Source organism: Heliangelus exortis, unplaced genomic scaffold (assembly GCF_036169615.1).
Source record: "Heliangelus exortis unplaced genomic scaffold, bHelExo1.hap1 Scaffold_75, whole genome shotgun sequence".
Taxonomy (NCBI): Eukaryota; Metazoa; Chordata; class Aves; order Apodiformes; family Trochilidae; genus Heliangelus; species Heliangelus exortis.
In genome coordinates this window covers 30001-48200 of record NW_027285991.1, presented here as the reverse complement: position 1 = coordinate 48200, position 18200 = coordinate 30001, and the positions used below count along the sequence as shown (strand labels likewise).

Genomic DNA, 18200 nt, shown 5'->3' with positions numbered 1-18200 from the left:
GCAGGGGTGTGCGGAAGCGTGCGCAAACGTGCCCTGCCCTGTGGTTTCGAGGCGCTGAGGAGCAGGAAGCGGCCTCCAGGGTGGCCCTCGCCTTCCTGTCACCCCCAGCGGGACCCCCGGGACCCTCGAGGCTGCTCCGGGGCCGCCACCGTCCCCTCCTCTCCCCGGGGGTGTGGGGCCATGCGCAGGGTCTGACCCCGCGGGGTGGGTGGGGGTCTGCACCGCCCCGATGGCGCTGAGGTCCCGGCACAGGGCACGGCGCAAGGGGGGTCCTGGGGAGAGGGTCTTTGGCTGCGACCTCCTGGAGCACCTCCAGCAGACGGGGCAGGAGGGTAAGTGCCACCCTGGGGTCCCCCCCAGACCCCTCCCGGGGGTCCCTGGGGGAGGGGACGAGGGTGGCTCGGGCCTGGCGGTTGCGTCAGCAGCGATTGAGCAAGTGCCGGAGTTGGGTTCCTCCCGGAGGGGCCCCCCCAGGGGTCAGGGGGTCCCAGAGCCTCCGATCTGGGTGCCCCGCTGCGGCCTCGTCCCTGGGGACTCGGTGGCCCCGGGATCTGGGTGTGGCCCGTGCGGGGACACCCGTGGGGACCCCATCAGTGGGTGCCAGGGGGGTGGGTGGCCCTGGTACCTCCCTCCCCCGTTGCGGGTGGGTGGGTGGGTGGGTGGGTGGGTGGTGGAGCTGGTGGTGGTCCCGCAGTGCCCCAGGTGCTGCGGAGCTGCACGGAGTTTGTGGAGCAGCACGGGGTGGTGGATGGGATCTACCGGCTCTCCGGAGTCGCTTCCAACATCCAACGGCTGCGGTGAGCAGGGCCGGGCAGGGGGAGATGGGGTGGGGTGGGATGGAGGGGATGAGGGGGGTGAAGGAGGTGGGATGGAGGTGATGGTTGGGATGGGTTGGGATTGGGGGTGATGGGATGGAGCTGGGAAGCAGAGGAGGCTGGGATGGGGCTGGAGACCAGAGGGGCTCAGAGCAGGGATGGAGGCGGAGACTGGAGGAGGAGGGAGATGGAGAGGGGACAGAGAGGGGACCTGGTGAGAGAGGGATGGGGACAGGGATGGGTTGGGAGGGGCAGATGGGAGAGCGGGTGGGACAGGGCTGGGACCAGCCAGGGGGGACAAAAGGGGCACAGGAGGGGGACGGCCACAGGGGGTGGGGGGATGCACCCCATCCCTGTCCCCATCCTTATCCCTGTCCATGTCTCCATCTCCTTGTCCCCATCCCCATCTCTGTCGCCATCTCCATCTGCACCTTCTTGTCCCCATCCCTGTCCTTGTCCATGTCTCTATCTTCCTGTCCCCATCCTTATCCATCTCCCTGTCCCCATCCCTGTCCCCATCCCTGTCCCGCAGGCAGGAATTCGACAATGGCCGCATTCCAGACCTCCAGAGAGCTCCGTACCTTCAGGACGTGCACAGTGTCAGTTCCCTCTGCAAAGGTTACTGCCGGGAGCTGCCCAACCCCCTCCTCACCCACCAGCTCTACCACCGCTTTGCCGTGAGTGTCCCCGCTCCCCCCCCCCATCCCCCCCTCCCCAGCTGCTCCCATTTGTCCCCATGTCCCCTCCTGTCCCCTCCCCGCAGGACGCGGTGGCCACGCAGATGGAGGAGGTGCGGTTGGTGAAGATCAAGGAGGTGCTGAAGGAGCTGCCGCCGCCCCACTATAGGTACCGGGGTACCTCAGCCCCCCCGCGTCCTCCTTCCCCCCTTCCCCACCCCCCCCCCGGTGTCACTGCTGTCCCCAACCATCGTCCCCGGTGTCACAGGACCTTGGAGTTCCTGATGCGGCACCTCCTGCGCGTGGCCGCCCACAGCCACCGGACCAACATGCACGCCAGGAACTTGGCCATCGTCTGGGCACCCAACCTGCTGCGGTGAGGGGCGGGGACACCCCTGGGGACGGGGACATCCCGCAGGGGTCCCTAACAGCCCCCTCCCCTCCCCCTCTCCCAGGTCGAAGGACATCGAGGCGGTGGGGTTCAACGGGACGGCGGCGTTCATGGAGGTTCGGGTCCAGTCCATTGTGGTGGAGTTCATCCTCACCCACGTCGAGCAGCTCTTTGGGGACGTCCCCCTGGGAGGGGACACCGCGTGTCCCCGCCACTCCCTGCTCCTGTCCCCCCCCGGGCACGTCCCGGCCACGCTCAGCCAGGGGGATGGGCCCCCCCCCATCCGCCCCTACCACACCATCATCGAACTGGGGGAGCACAGGTAGGGGCTGCCCACACCCCCTGGGCAGGGACACCCTGCACGTGTGACACTCTGTGTGTGCCGTGCCGTGCCATGCTGTGCCATGCCGTGCCATGCCATGCCATGCCATGCTGTGCCATGCCGTGCCATGCCGTGCCACACCGTGCCACACTGTGCTGTGCCATGCCATGCCGTGCCATGCCATGCCATGCTGTGCCATGCTGTGCCATGCCGTGCCACACCGTGCCATGCCGTGCCATGCTGTGCTGTGCCATGCCGTGCCGTGCTGTGTCCCCACAGGAGGAAGGGCTCTCTCAAGGCCAAGAAGTGGAGATCCATCTTCAACCTGGGCCGTTCCAGCCACGAGGCGAAGCGGAAGCTGCAGAAGGAAGAGGAGAAGGGTTGGGACCCCCCCTGTGCCTCCCCCTGGCCGTAACCCCAGAAGGGGGTTCCCCAGCAGCCCCTCGTGTCCCCAGCACTGTCCCCTTTCCCTGCAGGTGACAGCAAGGCCATCCTGAGGCCGGCCAAGAGCATGGACTCACTCAGCTCTGACCCCTTCCATGGTGATGGTGAGAGGGGACCTGGTCACACTGTCCCTGTCCCCAAGAGGGGTCACTGGGATGGGGTGGAGGGGACAGGGATGGGGTGGGATGGGGAGCTCCTGGGGATGGTCCCATTCCCCCAGCTCAGCAGCTCCCATGCTGCCACCCACCCGGTCCCCAGGGGGGTGTCGGGGACAGGGGGGGTCACCTCTGTCCCCTGACCCCCACCCTGGGCGCAGATCACCACCCTGCGCTGAGCCACACGCGGTCGGTGAAACCGCTGTCACCGCGCCGGGAGAGCCTCGGCACCGTCCCGGCACCGGAGCAGAGCCCGGAGCAGCCTCCTGCGGGGAAGGAGCCGGCGCCGGACCCTGAGACGGGGTCCTCGGACCCCACCTCGGAGCCCCCCACCCCCAAAACCATCCGGGCCCCGTTCATAGCCCCGGGACGCTCGCCCAAGGCTTGCGGCAGCCGCGCCGAGAAGTGTGGGGGGGTCCACATCTCCGTCCCCTTCTCCGTCACCGTCCCCTTGCACATCACCTCCAACCTCTCCCGTCTGACACGGGCACTGCCCTGCCCCGCGCTGGCACAGCCCCCCCACAGCCCCCCGACTCCCACCCGGGACCCCCAGCAACGCACCCGTGGTGAGAGGGGGTGGTGGGGACCCCCGGGGGTGGCGGGGATGGGGACCCACAGGGGAGGGTGGGGAGGGGGACCCCCGGAGGGTGGGGATGGGGACCCACAGGGAAGGGTGGGGAGGGGGACCCCAGGAGGGTGGGGATGGGGACCCCCGGGGGGTGGTGGGGATGGGGACCCCCGGGCTGAGCCCCCCCTGTCCCCTGTGCAGGGCGGGGGGACACGGAGCAGAGCCGCCTCTCCCTGGAGCTGCGGGATTCCTTCGCCTTCCTGGACAGCCATGAGCCCGGGCTGGAGGGCACTGGGGACGGGGACATGGTGGCACTGTCCCTGCTGCAGGACACCGGGCTGGAGGACAGCGAGGGGTCCCCAGGAGGAGAGGAGGGGACAGAGAATGTGAGTGTTGATGGGGGGTGGGTGGCAGGGGTCACCTCTGCTGTGGGGGACAAAGGGGACAGGGATGTGATGGAGGGCAGGGGGTGGCATTGCCCCTGCAGCCCCAGCGTGGGGTCTCGGGTGGTGCTCAGTGGGGACGTGGCCATCACCGTCCCCTCTGTCCCTGTCCCCAGCCAGGGGAGCCCCCCATGGAGCAGCCCCCCAGTTACCTCTCCATCGAGGAGTGCATGGATGAGGAGATGTTCTTCATGGCTCCCGGAGACCCCGAGGATGATGACAGTGACACCGACTTGGATGAAATGTTCCTCAGTGCCCACGATGACCTCAGCCCCCTGGAGACCCCCGACCAGCCCCCGGGGGAGGGGAAGGCCCCCCCAGCACCGGACCCCCCCGGTGCCCACAGCCCCCCTGTGCCTCAGGACACATCCCCAGGTGATGGGGACGTGCCAGGGGGGTGGGGGACAGCAGGGACAGGGGAGGGGGGTGCAGAGAGCGGCTCCGTCAGAACGGACTCTGGTGCTGGAGCTGTCCTGGAGGATGAGGACGGAGGAGCCGGGAGCAGCGCAGGAGTGGGGGCGGTTCCGGAGGCATCGGATGGGGCTGTCCAAGAGGACGGAGCCGGTGCCGGTGTCCCCATCCCAGAGGAGCCTGAGGAGGGGGAACTCCAAACGGCACCGGAGTCCCCTCCAGTCCCCCAGGAGTCAGCGGAGCCCCTGGACCCTGAGGGGTTCCCCAAGGAGGACCCTAAGGTGGTCCCCGAGGTTGTCCCTCAGGTGGTCCCTGAAATGGTCCCTGACATGGTCCTCGAGGTGGTCCCTGAGGTGGTCCTGCCCCCCGCAGCCAGCACGGAGCAGCCCGGTGCCATCGTGGGCAACAGCCCCGCTCTTCCTTCTCTCTCCTTTTCGGCCCCGGACCTGCACAGCGCATCCCCTGCCACGCCGGAACCGATCCGGGCCGATTCCCCCGGGCACCCGGGTCGCCCCGAGCCCGCTCTGCGCCGCGATGGCAGCGCCGCGGCGCGCACGGCCGCCCGCTCCGTGCGCGTTCAGCAGGCCCGCTCCGTCCCCGTTGTCCTCCCCAAGCCCCAGTTCGCCAAAATCCCCCCGGCTCTGCAGCCTTGGGTACCCCCCACCCCCGAGGGGGACCCCGCCGCGCCGCCTCCGGTGCCGGAGGGGATTCCGGAGGAGGTCGTTGGCGGCGAGTTGGCGGCAGCAAGACGGCGGGCGGGCTGGCGGGAGGGCGGCAGCGCCTCCTTCGACGCCGCGGTGGCCGTGGCGGTGGAGCAGCAGGCGGGGCGGGTGGCGGTGAGGAGGATTCAGACGTACGGAGGGGAAGACTCGACGCCCGCCACCCCCAAGGCTCTGCCCTTCCACTGGGCCCCTCTGAGACCGCGGCACCCGTGGCACCCGCGGCCCCTCAGCTGCGTGGCCGCCCCCGAGAGCGAGGGGAAGGGTGGGGGGCAGCGGAGCCTGAGCCGGGCGGCGGGCACCGAGGGGGCGGCGGGGGAGCTCTGAGCTGCGGGGACGTTTGAGCGGGAGGGTCAATAAAGGCGAAGGGCTTTGTCTGCTGCCGTGACTTCCGTTAACACAACGCGGCGGCACCTCAGGGCCCCCCTGGCTCAACCCGAGCAGGGTGGGGGTCCCGCAGCCCGCGGTGGGGGAATTGCCGGTCCCGGAGGTCTCTGAGGAGCGGGGTGTGCGGGGCCGGGGGTGCTGCCCGCCTGCAAGATGGCGCCGCCCTCACTCAAGATGGCGCCGGGCGGAAGCGCCGCGCTTCGCCGTCTAAGATGGCGCCCGGCGGGCCCGGCACGCACTGAGATGGCGCCGGCGGGGAGGAACGGGACCGAACCGGACCGGACCGGACGGGACGTAGACGGGGAGACCCTGCCCGGTCCCAAGATGGCGGCGTCACGTTGGGTTACGCGGCGCCCCTGCCCAAGATGGCGGCGCCGGGGGGCGGGCGCGGGTCCCGCTTCCGCCCTCACCCGTCATGGCGGCGCCGCGGCCCCGTGCGCATGTGCGGAGCTCCATGGCGAGACAAGGGGCCGAGCGCGCGCAGGGCGGCCCGGCACGGCGAGGTAACGGGGGGGGGGGGGGGTGGGTGGGCAGCGGTACCGGTACCGGTACAGGACGGGTCACACCTCCTCCCCCGCCCCGCTCTGCGGCGCCGCCGGGAAGGGCCCTCCCGTGACCGCCCGGGGAGTGCGGGCCCGGCCCATCCGCCGCGGCCCCCCCCCTCCGCTCCCCGGCCCCCGCCATCCGCCGCCCCCCGCCCTGGGCGCGGCCACCCCGGGCTTGTCACCCCCGCCACTCCCGGCACTGTCACCCGTGGCGGGGGGTCCCCCCGGGGCCGCCCTGTCACCCCCTGTCTGTGCCCGGGGGGGCCGTGACTATGGGGGGAGGGGAAGGGGGGCGTGGGGCTGAACCCCCCGGAGTTGCCGGGGTGGGGGGTCCGGGTCCGCGGTGTCCCCAGCGCCGTCTCTGTCACCGTCCGGGTGACAAAGGAGGGACGGGGGGGAGCGGGGTGACCCCGAGCCGTCAGCTGCCGGACGGAACCCCGCGGGCAGCGGTGGCTTTGGGGACAGCGGTGTCACCCCGGGTGTGACGGGGAAGCCCCGCAGCGGTGTCCGGTTGCGGGGGGGGGAGGGGTGGCTTCGCGGTGGTTTTGTCCCTCCCCGGTGACAGCGGGGACGCCCCCCGGGTGAGGATGAGGAGGGTGAGGGTCTGTCCGGGCTCTCCCGCAGGGCTGTGAAGCCGGAGCCTCCTCTGCGGCCGATGCCCGTGGAAACGGAGCGATGAAGGGGTGAGCGCCGCGACCCCCGCCCCCCAAAACCCCCCAGGGAACGGTGGCAAAGAGCGGGGTGGGGGTGCAGGGTGACACCCAGGGTGACCCCAACCCCTCAAAATCCTCCACCCCCCTCCCCAACCTTGTAGGCAGCAGAAAGCAGCCGAGACGGAAGAGGGGACGGTGCAAATCCAGGAAGGTGAGTGGGGACCCCCACCCACCCACCCCACGGGGCTGCGGGAGGGACCCCCCCCACCCTGTACCGGGATAACGCCAGACCCCTGAGAGAGGGGGAACCCCCGGCTTTGTCCCCCTCCCTGTCATGGCCTCTCCCCCCCCCCCCCCCCCCATCTCGTTGTCACCTGAAGGTGCAGTGGCCACCGGTGAGGACCCCACCAGCGTGGCCATCGCCAGCATTCAGTCGGCTGCCACCTTCCCCGACCCCAACATCAAATATGTTTTCCGCACGGAGAACGGGGGCACGCAGGTAGGGAGAGGGGGGGAGGGGTGAGGAGGTGTTTTGGGGACCCCCCCCCCTCCCCTACCCCCGGGTCCCGTTGCGGCGCCTCCACAGCCCCGGCTGTGCCGCAGGTGATGTACAGAGTGATCCAAGTGGCGGATGGACAGCTGGATGGACAGACCGAGGGCACCAGCGCCATCAGCGGGTACCCTGCCACGCAGTCCATGACACAGGTGGGTGGCCGTGACACGGGTGGGTGGCTGTGACACGGGTGGGTGATCACAACACGGGTGGGTGACTGTGACACGAGTAGGTGACCACAACACACGTGGGTGACTGACACGGGTGGGTGGCCGTGACACGGGTGGGTGGCCATGACACGGGTGGGTGGCCATGACACGGGTGGGTGATCACAACACGGGTGGGTGGCCATGACACGGGTGGGTGATCACAACACGGGTGGGTGACTGTGACACGAGTAGGTGACCACAACACACGTGGGTGACTGACACGGGTGGGTGGCCGTGACACGGGTGGGTGGCCATGACACGGGTGGGTGGCCATGACACGGGTGGGTGATCACAACACGGGTGGGTGACTGTGACACGAGTAGGTGACCACAACACACGTGGGTGACTGACACGGGTGGGTGGCCGTGACACGGGTGGGTGGCCATGACACGGGTGGGTGGCCATGACACGGGTGGGTGATCACAACACGGGTGGGTGACTGTGACACGAGTAGGTGACCACAACACACGTGGGTGACTGACACGGGTGGGTGGCCACAACACGGCTGACACCGGCGCCAGGAGCGCAGCTGTCCCCAGCATGCCCCCTCCCACCAGTGCCTGTCCCCCTGTCCCCCCTGTCACCCTTGTCCCCCCTGTCTCCCTTGTCCCCCCTGTCCCCAGGCTGTCATCCAGGGTGCCTTCACCAGCGAGGACGCGGTGGAGACGGAGGCAGCAGCCACTGAGACTCACTACACCTACTTCCCCACCACCGCCGTGGCCGACACCAGCACCTCGGGGGGCGCGGGGACCACCGCCACCGCCGTCGTCACCACCCAGAACTCAGAGGCCCTCCTGGGGCAGCCCACACCCACAGGTACGGCTGTGTCACCCTGGTGTCACCTCCCTGTCCCCATCGCAGGACAGTTCGGAGGGGGGGACCCTGCCTGACACTCTCCCCCCCCTCTCTCTCTCTCTCGTTTTGGGGCTGTTCAGGGCAATTCTTCGTGATGATGTCACCGCAGGAGGTGCTGCAGGGGGGGACACCCAGGTCCATCGCCCCCCGCGCCCACCCATACTCCTCGTGAGTACCGACCCCCCCCAGGGGTGCTGCAGCAGTGACAACACAAACAAAGTGTGTGTGGGGTGGGGACACACGCACGGGTGGCCCAGAGGGCACCGGGTGACAGAGGGGGGTGTGTGTTGTCCCCCCCTGGCACCCCCGGGACTGACCCCGCAGCTTTTCCACCCCCAGGAAGTCAGAGGCACCCAGGGCCACGCGGGACGAGAAGCGCCGGGCACAGCACAACGAGGGTATGGGGGGACAGTGAGGGGACAGTGGGGGACAATGGGGGAGGGGAGGGACAATGGGGACCCACAGGACAACATTGGGGACGGCTGAGGGACAGTGGCGACCGACAAGACGAGGAGGGGGAGCAAGACCACCCATGGGGGTGCTGGTTTGGGGGGTGCTGATGTCCTGCTGGGGGTCCAGTGCCCACCAGGGGCCTGATGCCCCCTTGAGGGTCCCCAGGGTCCCCCAGGATGGTGCTGTGACCCCCACCCCCTGTGTTTGTGTCCCCTCCCCCCCCAAAAAAAAAAAGTTGAGCGCCGGCGCCGGGACAAGATCAACAACTGGATCGTGCAGCTCTCCAAGATCATCCCCGACTGCTCCATGGAGAACACCAAATCGGGGCAGGTGGGAGAGGTTCCCCAACCCTCGGGTGGGGGTTAGGGGGGGGTGGGTGCCACCCGTGCCCCCCACTCACCCTCACGGTGCCCCCTCCCCACACACAGAGCAAGGGGGGGATCCTCTCCAAAGCCTGCGACTACATCCAGGAGCTGCGGCAGAGCAACCACCGCCTCTCCGAGGAGCTGCAGGGCCTGGATCAGCTCCAGATGGACAACGAGGTCCTGCGGCAGCAGGTGAGGGGGGGGCTGGAATTTTGGGGTGGTTTTTTTTTTTTTTTTTTTATTTGGGGGGGGGGGGGGTGTCTTTGCCCCTCTGACGACTCCCCCCCACCCCCCAAGGTGGAGGATCTGAAGAACAAGAACCTGATCCTGCGAGCGCAGCTGCGCCAGCACGGGGTGGAGATCGTCATCAAGAACGACACCCACTGACGGGGACCGCGGGGACCTGGGGGGGGGACACGGGGACAACCCCCCACCCACCCACCCACTCACCCACCCACCCACCCCACCCCCTCCCTGGGCAGCCAGACCCCCCCCTCCCCCATCCTCCACCCCCACTCCCTGGTGTGACATGACATGAGGACCCTCCCGTTTGGTTTGTGTCCCCCCTCTTTGCCCCCCCACCCCGTGCCCCCCCTCCCTCCCCACCGCGTGTCCCCGGGGCACCTCACCGTGTCCCCGCGTGTCCCCCCCCCCTCATTTCCCGTGTCCCCCGTCCCCCCCCCCCATTTCCCAGCGCTTCGTGCACACGCTCTGGCCAGGTGGGCGCCTGCCCCCCAGCACCACCCTGGACCCCTCCCCACCATGGGGCCCCCTCCTCCCCCCAGGGGACCCCCACCCAGGGAGTTGCAGCACCTCTTGCCCCCCCCCCCCCCATCCTTAGGAAATGGGGGTGGTGGAGGGGGGGGGTCCTGGGGTGCTGCCCCCCCACCTCACGCCGCCGCATTTGGCCCGGCCCGGCCCCCCCGGCCAGACTTTTTTTTAAACTCTTGGAATTTAAAAAAAGCAAAAATAAATAAAAATAGTGATTTGTTTTTCCAGGTTCTGACATTTCTTCCCTTCTGGGGAAGGGACACGGGGGGGAGGGGACAACCCCCCCCCCAGTCTGCCCTGACCCCCCCCCCCCCCCCACCCAGACATAATTTTTTTTTTTAGGGGGAGTATCCTGGGACCCCAACCCTCTCCTGACCCCCTCACTCCTGTGTGTGTGTCCTGATGACGTCACGGGTGTGACGTCACTCTGCCATGAGGTCACGGTGTGACGCTGCTGTGCGGGGGGGCTTGAGGGGGTCCTAGGGGGGCGGACTGGAGAGCACTGGGAGGTACTGGGAGGCACTGGGAGGCAGCAGGGGGGTTACTGGGGGGTCCTGGGGGATGGCACTGGGGGGGTACTGGGGATACTGGGAGGCCACCGCCCCCGTCGCCATGGCAACGCCCGGGTCCCGCCCTTGGGCCTCCACGAGGAGCGCAGAGCGCGCCCATTGGTCAGAAGTTGCAGCGCTCTCTCTGATTGGCCGCCCGACCTCTACCCCTCCACACCTGTCTCGCGCACCGCCCCCCCGCCTCAGCCAATCGCAGCGGCGCTGCTTGGCTGCAACAGCCAATCACAGAGGCGGGGCGTGGCCTCTCCTGGGGGTGACGGGCAGAGCGGCCAATGGGGAGGGGGAGGAGGCGTGGCTTTCCTGCACTTGGCCGAGGGGCGGTTCCCATTGGCCCAGCCCCGGAGGGGGGCGTGTCCTATAGGTGTGTCCCACCTGGGCTGGGCGGGGCGGGGCTTACCTGGGCGCACAGACGGCGGCCATGGCGGGAGCGGCGCGGAGGGGCGGCACCGGGACCGGGACCGGGACCCCGGCCCGGCTGCTGCTGCTGGGGGCGGCCCGTGAGTGCCCGGGGGGCGGCCATGAGGGACACGGACAATGGGGACACGCGGGGAGTGGGGGGGAGAGGTACCGGGAGGGTAGTGAGAGGGTGCTGGGGCGGTACCGATACCGATACCGGGGAGGTGGTGGGGGTGTTCCCCTGGGGCGGAGCCGGTACCGCGAGGAGGCGGGAGGGGTACACAGGGCGGTGCCGGTATCGGGTAATAGCGGAGGGTCCCCGGGGAGGCCGGTACCAGGGGGGTCTGGCTGGTGGTGCCGGTACCGGGGAGGTGGTGATTGGGTCTCCGGGGTCCGCGCCGGTACCGAGAGGCGGCGAGAGGGTCCCTCGTCCCTCGGGGAATTGGTGGGGGTCCCTGGTGTCGGTACCGGGAAGCTGGCGGGGTTACCCCGTGGGCGGTGCCGGTACCGGGGGTCGCGGTGTTGCCGCCTGTACCGAGTTCGGTTCTCCGGTGCCAGATCCGTGAGCCCCCCCGCTGGCTGGAGCCCTCTTTGTCCCGCTGGGGGCCCGGTACCGCCCAGCACCGCGATAACGGGCTAATAATAACTCAGCGACATCTGCCCGGCCCGGGGAGCGCCGGTACCGGCGGGGACACCGCGGTCCCGGGGCTGCCCTCCCCCTCTCCCCTTACGGTTTATAGCACCGGGACCCCCTAAAGCCCCCGGTAAGCCCCGGTGTGGGGGTGCAGGAAGCAGACCCCCGACCCGAACCCCTCGGTACCGACAGCCGGTGATGGGGGTGGGGGTGAAATCCGGTGCCGGAAACACCCGCGGCCAAACTTCCCGGCGAGTTCCCGGTGTCACGGGTGTCCCCTGTCCTCGTCCCCACGACGGTCCCGGGTTAATGAGTACCCGGTGTCGTTCTGCCAAAGGCCAAAGTCACCGGGTTTGTCACCGCTTTGTCACCGGGTTTGTCACCGGAGAGCGGGCTGGGCCGGGGCTGGTGGCCTTGGTGGCTTTCCTGTCCCCGCCATGACGTCCCCTCCATTGTCCTGGGACAATCCCGGGCCGGGCTGGGTTAACCCGGTTTGGGGCCGGCAGCGCCCGTGTCCCACCCCGCGGTGTCACCTCCCTGCCCCAATCCACCCAAAAGGGACCCAAATCCTCATCCCCACGTCCCGGGATGATTCGGGACACGGGGGACCCGCTCTACCCCAGCCCCATGTTTGGGATTGCTCCGGGACAGCGGTGTGCCCCATTTTCCCCTGGTTTCACCCCAAAATGGCCATTCCTGCCCTGCCACTTTCTGGTGTGTCCCCCACTCCCCCCGTGGGCCGTGACTCAGCGCCACCGGCACCGAAACCCCAGGGGGTGGCATCGAGTGGCCTCGAGGACAAGGGACGTGGTGGCCGTGACCATCAGTGGCCACGGAGAGGGTCAGGAAAGGGACACACGAACGAACGCACACGCGTGTGCGAGGCGTGATGAGGCGTGTGCGGGGTTTGCGTGTCGGGGAACGCCCTGGCCCGGTTCCCGTGAATCTCGGGGAGGAACTGGGCAGGGTGGTGGCGGTGGGACGGGATTTCTGGCTCCCGGGCGGCCAAGCACAACAATGTCACCCTCACCCCGCCCTGGGCTCCGTCACTGCCGCCGCGGGGCTCCCGCTGACCTCCCTGCCCCGCATCCCGTTGCCTTCCCCTCACCTCTGTCCCTTTGTCCCCGCAGTGTCCTGGTGGGAGCCCAGGTCACCTCTGAGACCCGAGAAGTCCCTGAACACCAATGTGAGCGTCCCGCGTGTGTCCCCACCCGTGTTCCCTGACACCCCTGGGGGGGGTTCACTTCGGGGGTCCCCTCTTTGCCGCGTCCCACCTCCGGACACGGTGACATCCGGGGGCGGTGACATCCCGGTGCGGTGACACGCGGCTCCGGGTGCCATCCTGGTGCCACCTCCCCCCTCCCTCAGTGTCCCCGTCCCCCCCGCAGCCGCCGTCATCCCCTGCTCCGCGTTCCAGAAGGGATGGAGCAACCCCCGCATCGAGTGGAAGTTCCAGCGCAGTTCCTCCCTCATCCTCGTCTACTACGGGGAGAAGCTGACGGGTCCGGCTCTGTCCCCTCCCCCCCACCCCCCTTTTCCATTGTCCCCTTCATCCCTTCCTCTCTTCAGCTCCCTCCCCTCTCCCAGCAGAACCCTACCAGAACCGGGTCCAGTTCTCCAGGCCCTCCATCACCCTCACCTCGGTCACCCGGGAGGACAGTGGGAAATACATCTGCGAGGTGGTGGGGGCCGGCAGCCAAATTGCCAAGTCTGAGGTCACCCTTGTGCAAGGTGGGGACGCCACCAACCCCGACCCCCCCCCCACGACCCCCCTGACCCGGGCTTCTCCTTGTCCCCATTGCCAGCGGAGGGGGGTGGTGACACTGCTGAGCTTGTCCCCAGTGCTGGCACCCCCTGAGACATCCCTGGTGCTGGTAGAGGGGACACTGGCACCCCCAGCTTGTCCCTAACACCAGCAAAGGGGACACTGGCACCCCTGAACTTGTCCCCATCACTGGCAGGGGGACACTGACACCCCCAGCTTGTCCCCAACACTGGCACGGGGACACTGGCACCCCCAGCTTGTCCCCAACACCAGCGAAGGGGACACTGACACCCCCAGCTTGTCCCCAACATTGGCAGGGGGACACTGGCACCCCTGAACTTGTCCCCATCACTGGCAGGGGGACACTGGCACCACCAGCTTGTCCCCATCACTGTCAGGGGGACACTGACACCCCCAGCTTGTCCCCAACACCAGCAAAGGGGACACTGGCACCCCTGAACTTGTCCCCATCACTGGCAGGGGGACACTGACACCCCCAGCTTGTCCTCAACACCAGCAAGGGGGACACTGGCACCCCTGAACTTGTCCCCATCACTGGCAGGGGGGACATTGGCACTGCCCTCACCTTGTTTTGGGGGGGGACACACACACAGTGCCACCCCCCAGCTCATCCCCAATGCCATCGGGGGGGGGGGGTGTGGGACACACACACGTGCTGTCCCCCCCAAGCTTGTTCCCAACGCTGTCCCCAACCCCCCCAGTGCCCCCCTCCAAGCCGGTGGCCCACGTCCCCTCCTCGGCCACCATCGGCAGCCGTGCGGTGCTGCGCTGCTCCGAGGGGGAGGGGTCCCCCCCCCCCACCTTCCGCTGGTACAAGGATGGGGTCCTGCTGCCCCCCGACCCCCGCACCAGCCCCATCTTCCGAAACTCCTCCTACACCCTCGACCCCACCACCGGGGACCTGGTGAGTGCAGCCTGTGCCTCCCCCACCCCCCCCTCTGTGCCCCCCAACCCCCTGGGTGCCCCCCCACCCCGGGCTCACGGCCCCCGACCCCCCCCATCCCCCCAGATCTTTGACCCCCTGAGTGGCTTTGACACCGGGGACTACAACTGTGAGGCCACCAACAACGTGGGACCCCCCCAGGAATCCGACGTCTTCCGCTTGGAAGCCAGTGAGGAGCAGCCCCCCCTGGACCCTCCCACCTCCCTGTGTCCCCCCCACCTCCCTGTGTGTCCCCCCCACTCCCCATGTCCTCCCCCCACCTCCCTGTGTCCCCCACATTTCCCTGTGTCCCCCCCGTACCTCTCTGTGTCCCCCCCCATGTCCCCCCGGGGTTCCTTCCCCCTGGGATTTCCTGTGCTGGGATCCTTTGGGATCGGTGCCCCGGGACCCCCCCAGGGGGGATGCTCTGAGTTGGTTTGGGGACACCCCCCCCATCCAAACTCCCCCCCCCCCCAGGTGAGGTCAATGTTGGTGGCATCGTGGCCGCTGTTGTGGTGCTGCTGATGGTGGTGGCCCTGGTGGCCTTTGGCATCTGGTTTGGCTACAGCCGTGGCTACTTCAGCAGTGAGTGACACCCCCACCCCCAAAAAAAACCCAACCAAACCCTGACCTCCCCCTCACCCTCCCTGTTCTGTTTTTTTCTTTTATTTCAGAGAAAAAGGAGTAAGTGGAGCTGGTGACACCCATGGGGCAGTGCTGAGGGTGACACCGGGGGCTGGGGGGGGGACACACATGGGGGGGGGGGGGACACCCACGGGGTGGGGGGGACACACGGGGGACACAAACACAGGGGGCTCTGGGGGGGATGCTCAGGGGGGACACAGAGGGGGCTCGGGGACACACACACTGGGGGATTGGGAGGGACACACGGGGGTTTGGGGACACACACATGGGGAGGGGGGGGACACACGGGGGGGTCTTGGGGGGGTCTCACATATTTGCTCTCCACAGCTCCAGCAGCAAAAAGGTGATTTACAGCCAAGCCTCCCACCGCAGCGAGGTGAGGAGGGGCTGGGGACAGGGGACAAGGGACAAGGGACAGGGGACAGGGAGTGTCCCCTGGGCTGGCAGGGAGTGTCCCGTGTCCCTTGTCCCTGCTGTCCCTTGTTCCTGTCCCTCTTGGACCAAGCCAGGCTCCTCAGGGACCGTCACTTTCTCCCCCTGGGGACCCTCCCCTTCCCCCCCCCCCCCATGTCCTTGTCCCCCTGATGTCCCTTTGTCCCCACAGGGTGAGTTCAAGCAGACGTCCTCCTTCCTGGTGTGAGGCCTCTCCGGTGACACTCACCCCTGGAAATGTCCCCAGAAACGTCCCCTGCCTCTGTGGCCACGCTCCCATTTTAACTATTATTGTGTGGTTTTTTTTTTAAACTGTCACCCCGTGCCTTTGTGTCACCTCCCATGGCTTCTGAGGGGGGGACAGGGGGGTGGCTCCCCCCTTGTGTCCCCCCCCCCCCTGTCCTTGTCCCCTCCCTGTCCTGGCTGTGCTTCCTTTGGGGTCATCACTGTGTCCCCTCAGGATGGGCACAGGGGGGGGGGGGGGCATTTCCCCCAGTCCCAGCTGCCTACTGGTCCCAGTAACCCCCCAGTACTGGGATGGGGGGGCTGCTGGACTGAGCCAGGAGTGTGACAAATAAATCTGTGTCTTTGTCCCCAGTGCCTGCTGCCCTTCCCAGGGACACACACACACACACAGGGGGGCTGTGGGGGGACCTTGGGGACACTTGGTGACAGCCACCCCCCCCCCAAAGGGTGACACATCCCCGCTGTGAACAGAACCTTTATTTAGTAACCGCTTTTCTGCCCCAAAAAGGGGGGGGGGGACACACCAGTCTGTGGGGGGGGGTCGTGTCCCCCCCCAGGTATGTTCGGGTGGATTAGTGGTGGCACTAAGGACAAGGGGGGTGCCCCGGGGGGGGCGTTAATAGCAGAGCTCTACGTTAGCAGCAGCCACGGGGCCAGGGGGGGGTCCGGCCCCTGGGGGGGACACAGTGCCACAGCCCTGTCCGATTATAGGTGACACCCCCAGGATGTCCCCCCAAAGCCCGAGGGAGGGGGGGGAGGAGGAGGGGGCTGCCTCAGTTTCCCCTGTTGGGGCACCAAGCGATGTCCCCAGGGATTGGAGGTGGCCCTGTCCCCCCACCCCCCCCACCCCAGTCAGAGATGGGGCTGGGGGTGACAGCAGCGCTTCAGGGGAGGGGCACAGGGGGGGTCCCCAAGGGAGCTGCCCTGTGCCATGAGGACAGGGGACGGGGGGAAGAGTTGGTGCCATCTCCAGGGTTGGTGCCATCTCCAGGTTTGGTGGCACCTCTGGGACTGCTGACACCTCCGGGACTGGTGGCATCTCCAGGGGCTGGAGACACTCCCAGGGGCTGGTGGCATCTTCGGGGATGGTGACACCTCCAGGGCCTGGTGGCACTCCCAGGGGCTCGTGGCACCTCCAGGTTTGGTGGCATCTCCAGGGCTGGTGGCACCTCCAGGTTTGGTGGCATCTCCAGGACTGGTGGCATCTCCAGGACTGGTGGCACCTCCAGGGGCTGGTGGCATCTCCGGGGCTGGTTTCACTCCCAGGGGTCGGTGTCACTCCGGGGGTCGGCGTCACCCCCGGGTGACTCAGACGTTGCTGATGCGGACGCTCAGGGGTGCTCCCTCCCGCTCCTGCTCCCGCTCCCGCTCCGCCGCCTCCCGCAGGGACTCCTCCAACTTCACCTTCTCGGGGTCCCCGAACCGGACGGTCTCGTGGAGGCAGCAGGGCGCCGTCACCTTCACCACTTGGTCGAAGAGGCTGAAGTCGGCCACGTACTTGCCGCTGGCCGAGAGGGAGATGGCCGGGGTGAACTCGTATCCCCAGAGGATCTCCTCGGGCAGGTAGGACGTCCGGACCTGGCACGTGGCGCTGGTGGACTCCACGGTGCCGCTGAGGATGACCACCAGCTCGAAGTCCCCTTCGCCCGTCCGCAGGGCCGCGTCCCGGAAGGGACTGGAGTCGTCCACCACGTGGTAGAAGGTGAGCGGGAGGATGAGGAAGGGGCTGTCGGAGGAGGTGTCCACCTGGAAGTCCACGTTGACCTGGTTGAGGCGGACGCTCTCGCCCTCCTTGGTGAGGTGGGTCTGGAGGAGCTTGCCCGTCACCTGGCAGCCGATCAGGAGGCTCTTGCGCATGTTGGCCACGCGGATCATCAGGCAGGTCTTCCCGTTGTGCTGGGCCACCACCGCCTTCTGGCTGAACTTGATGGTCTCGGCGCGCTTCTTGGGGCGGGCGATCTTGGCCAGGAAGGTGCCGGTGATGAAGATCTCCATGATGGTGGTGAGGACCAGCTGGGTGATGAGCAGGACGATGGCCAGGGGACACTCCTCGCTGATGTAGCGGAAGCCGTAGCCGATGGTGGTCTGGGACTCCAGGGAGAAGAGGAAGGCGCCGGTGAGGGTGTGGACCTGCATCACGCACGGCGTGTGGTTGGCGGGAGGGTCGAACTCCAGGAGGTCCCCGTGGACCACGGCCACCAGGTACCAGACGACGCCGAAGGCGAACCAGGTGCCGGCAAAGGTGGCGGAGAAGAGGACGAGCTTGTAGCGCCACTGCATGTCGATGAAGGTGGTCCAGAGGTCCTTGAGGTACAGGAAGCTCTTGTCGGCGATGTGCTCCATCCGCACGTTGCTCCGGCCATCCTTGGTCATCACCCGGCGCCGGCGCAGCCCCGAGCCGATGAGCGGGCGGCTGTCGGTCTGCGTGGTCTGACTGTAGTACACCTTGGTGGCTGACGTCATCTGGAAGAGGGGGAGGTGGGGAAGGGGGGTGAGGAGGTGGCAGCTGGGAGGTGGAGAAGGTGGATGGAGGGATGGAGAGGAGGGAGGGAAGGAGGGAGGGATGGGTTGGAAGATGGATGAGGAGGATGGGTTGGAAGATGGATGAGGAGGATGAGGTGGGGGATGGATGGATGGATGGATGGATGGATGGATGGATGGATGGATGGATGGATGGGTGGATGGATGGATGGATGGATGGATGGATGGATGGATGGATGGATGGATGGGTGGATGGATGGATGGATGGATGGATGGATGGATGGATGGGTGGATGGATGGATGGGTGGATGGATGGATGGATGGATGGATGGATGGATGGATGGATGGGATGG

The 18200-nt window shown here is 67.8% G+C and overlaps 4 protein-coding genes across 8 annotated transcripts in view; 3 read left to right on the top strand and 1 right to left on the bottom strand.

Annotated features, from left to right (window-relative positions):
• The first annotated feature begins 6 nt into the window (after nt 1-6).
• Nucleotides 7-5324, top strand: ARHGAP30 (Rho GTPase activating protein 30). 3 transcript variants are annotated; one of them, XM_071732752.1, is made up of 12 exons: nt 7-332; nt 695-797; nt 1348-1492; nt 1579-1661; nt 1761-1868; nt 1948-2205; nt 2485-2585; nt 2661-2753; nt 2966-3370; nt 3574-3758; nt 3932-4519; nt 4568-5324. In XM_071732752.1, the coding sequence occupies exons 1-12, from the start codon at nt 230-232 to the stop codon at nt 5270-5272; spliced, it is 2877 nt and encodes a 958-aa protein (XP_071588853.1). In that variant the 5' UTR covers nt 7-229; the 3' UTR covers nt 5273-5324. The 3 variants fall into 3 exon arrangements, with proteins under 3 accessions (XP_071588853.1, XP_071588850.1, XP_071588852.1); XM_071732749.1 differs by having other exon boundaries at nt 3932-5324; XM_071732751.1 differs by having other exon boundaries at nt 8-332; nt 2682-2753; nt 3932-5324.
• A 378-nt stretch (nt 5325-5702) lies between these two features.
• USF1 (upstream transcription factor 1) lies at nt 5703-9963 on the top strand. 2 transcript variants are annotated; one of them, XM_071732755.1, is made up of 11 exons: nt 5703-5835; nt 6502-6560; nt 6692-6741; nt 6917-7029; nt 7134-7235; nt 7916-8108; nt 8228-8315; nt 8487-8545; nt 8836-8930; nt 9029-9157; nt 9263-9963. In XM_071732755.1, exons 1-11 carry the CDS (start codon nt 5773-5775, stop codon nt 9350-9352), a joined length of 1041 nt encoding a protein of 346 aa, XP_071588856.1. In that variant the 5' UTR covers nt 5703-5772; the 3' UTR covers nt 9353-9963. The 2 variants fall into 2 exon arrangements, with proteins under 2 accessions (XP_071588856.1, XP_071588855.1); XM_071732754.1 differs by having other exon boundaries at nt 5704-5835; nt 6911-7029.
• A 1945-nt stretch (nt 9964-11908) lies between these two features.
• On the top strand, nt 11909-15713 carry F11R (F11 receptor). The gene is made up of 8 exons (XM_071732761.1): nt 11909-12521; nt 12724-12837; nt 12926-13066; nt 13823-14025; nt 14131-14233; nt 14521-14632; nt 15016-15064; nt 15293-15713. Exons 1-8 carry the CDS (start codon nt 11924-11926, stop codon nt 15326-15328), a joined length of 1356 nt encoding a protein of 451 aa, XP_071588862.1. The 5' UTR covers nt 11909-11923; the 3' UTR covers nt 15329-15713.
• A 640-nt stretch (nt 15714-16353) lies between these two features.
• Nucleotides 16354-18200, bottom strand: part of KCNJ10 (potassium inwardly rectifying channel subfamily J member 10) — an 8938-nt gene continuing 7091 nt past the window's right edge. The window contains exons 2-3 of one of the 2 annotated variants that reach the window (XR_011723755.1): nt 16590-17829; nt 16354-16443 (exon numbers count right to left, since the gene is read on the bottom strand). Coding sequence is in view for 1 of the 2 variants with exons in the window: in XM_071732760.1 (XP_071588861.1) it covers nt 16675-17829 (1155 nt within the window). In the remaining variant the exon portion in view is untranslated. Of the gene's footprint in view, nt 16444-16511; nt 17830-18200 lie in introns of those variants that run through there. The other variant, XM_071732760.1, reaches the window with a different exon arrangement.

Excerpts from the sequence above, each read along its gene's own strand:
- USF1 (XM_071732754.1), top strand. The coding sequence starts at position 5,773 with ATGTGCGGAGCTCCATGGCGAGACAAGGGGCCGAGCGCGCGCAGGGCG. Across the intron at positions 6,561-6,691 it reads GGAAACGGAGCGATGAAGGG|GCAGCAGAAAGCAGCCGAGA; the intron begins GTGAGCGCCGCG and ends CCAACCTTGTAG. Across the intron at positions 8,109-8,227 it reads GGGGCAGCCCACACCCACAG|GGCAATTCTTCGTGATGATG; the intron begins GTACGGCTGTGT and ends GGGGCTGTTCAG.
- F11R (XM_071732761.1), top strand. The coding sequence starts at position 11,924 with ATGATTCGGGACACGGGGGACCCGCTCTACCCCAGCCCCATGTTTGGG. Across the intron at positions 12,522-12,723 it reads AGAAGTCCCTGAACACCAAT|CCGCCGTCATCCCCTGCTCC; the intron begins GTGAGCGTCCCG and ends TCCCCCCCGCAG. Across the intron at positions 14,633-15,015 it reads CGTGGCTACTTCAGCAGTGA|CTCCAGCAGCAAAAAGGTGA; the intron begins GTGACACCCCCA and ends TGCTCTCCACAG.
- ARHGAP30 (XM_071732749.1), top strand. The coding sequence starts at position 230 with ATGGCGCTGAGGTCCCGGCACAGGGCACGGCGCAAGGGGGGTCCTGGG. Across the intron at positions 2,206-2,484 it reads ATCGAACTGGGGGAGCACAG|GAGGAAGGGCTCTCTCAAGG; the intron begins GTAGGGGCTGCC and ends GTGTCCCCACAG. Across the intron at positions 3,759-3,931 it reads GAGAGGAGGGGACAGAGAAT|CCAGGGGAGCCCCCCATGGA; the intron begins GTGAGTGTTGAT and ends CCCTGTCCCCAG.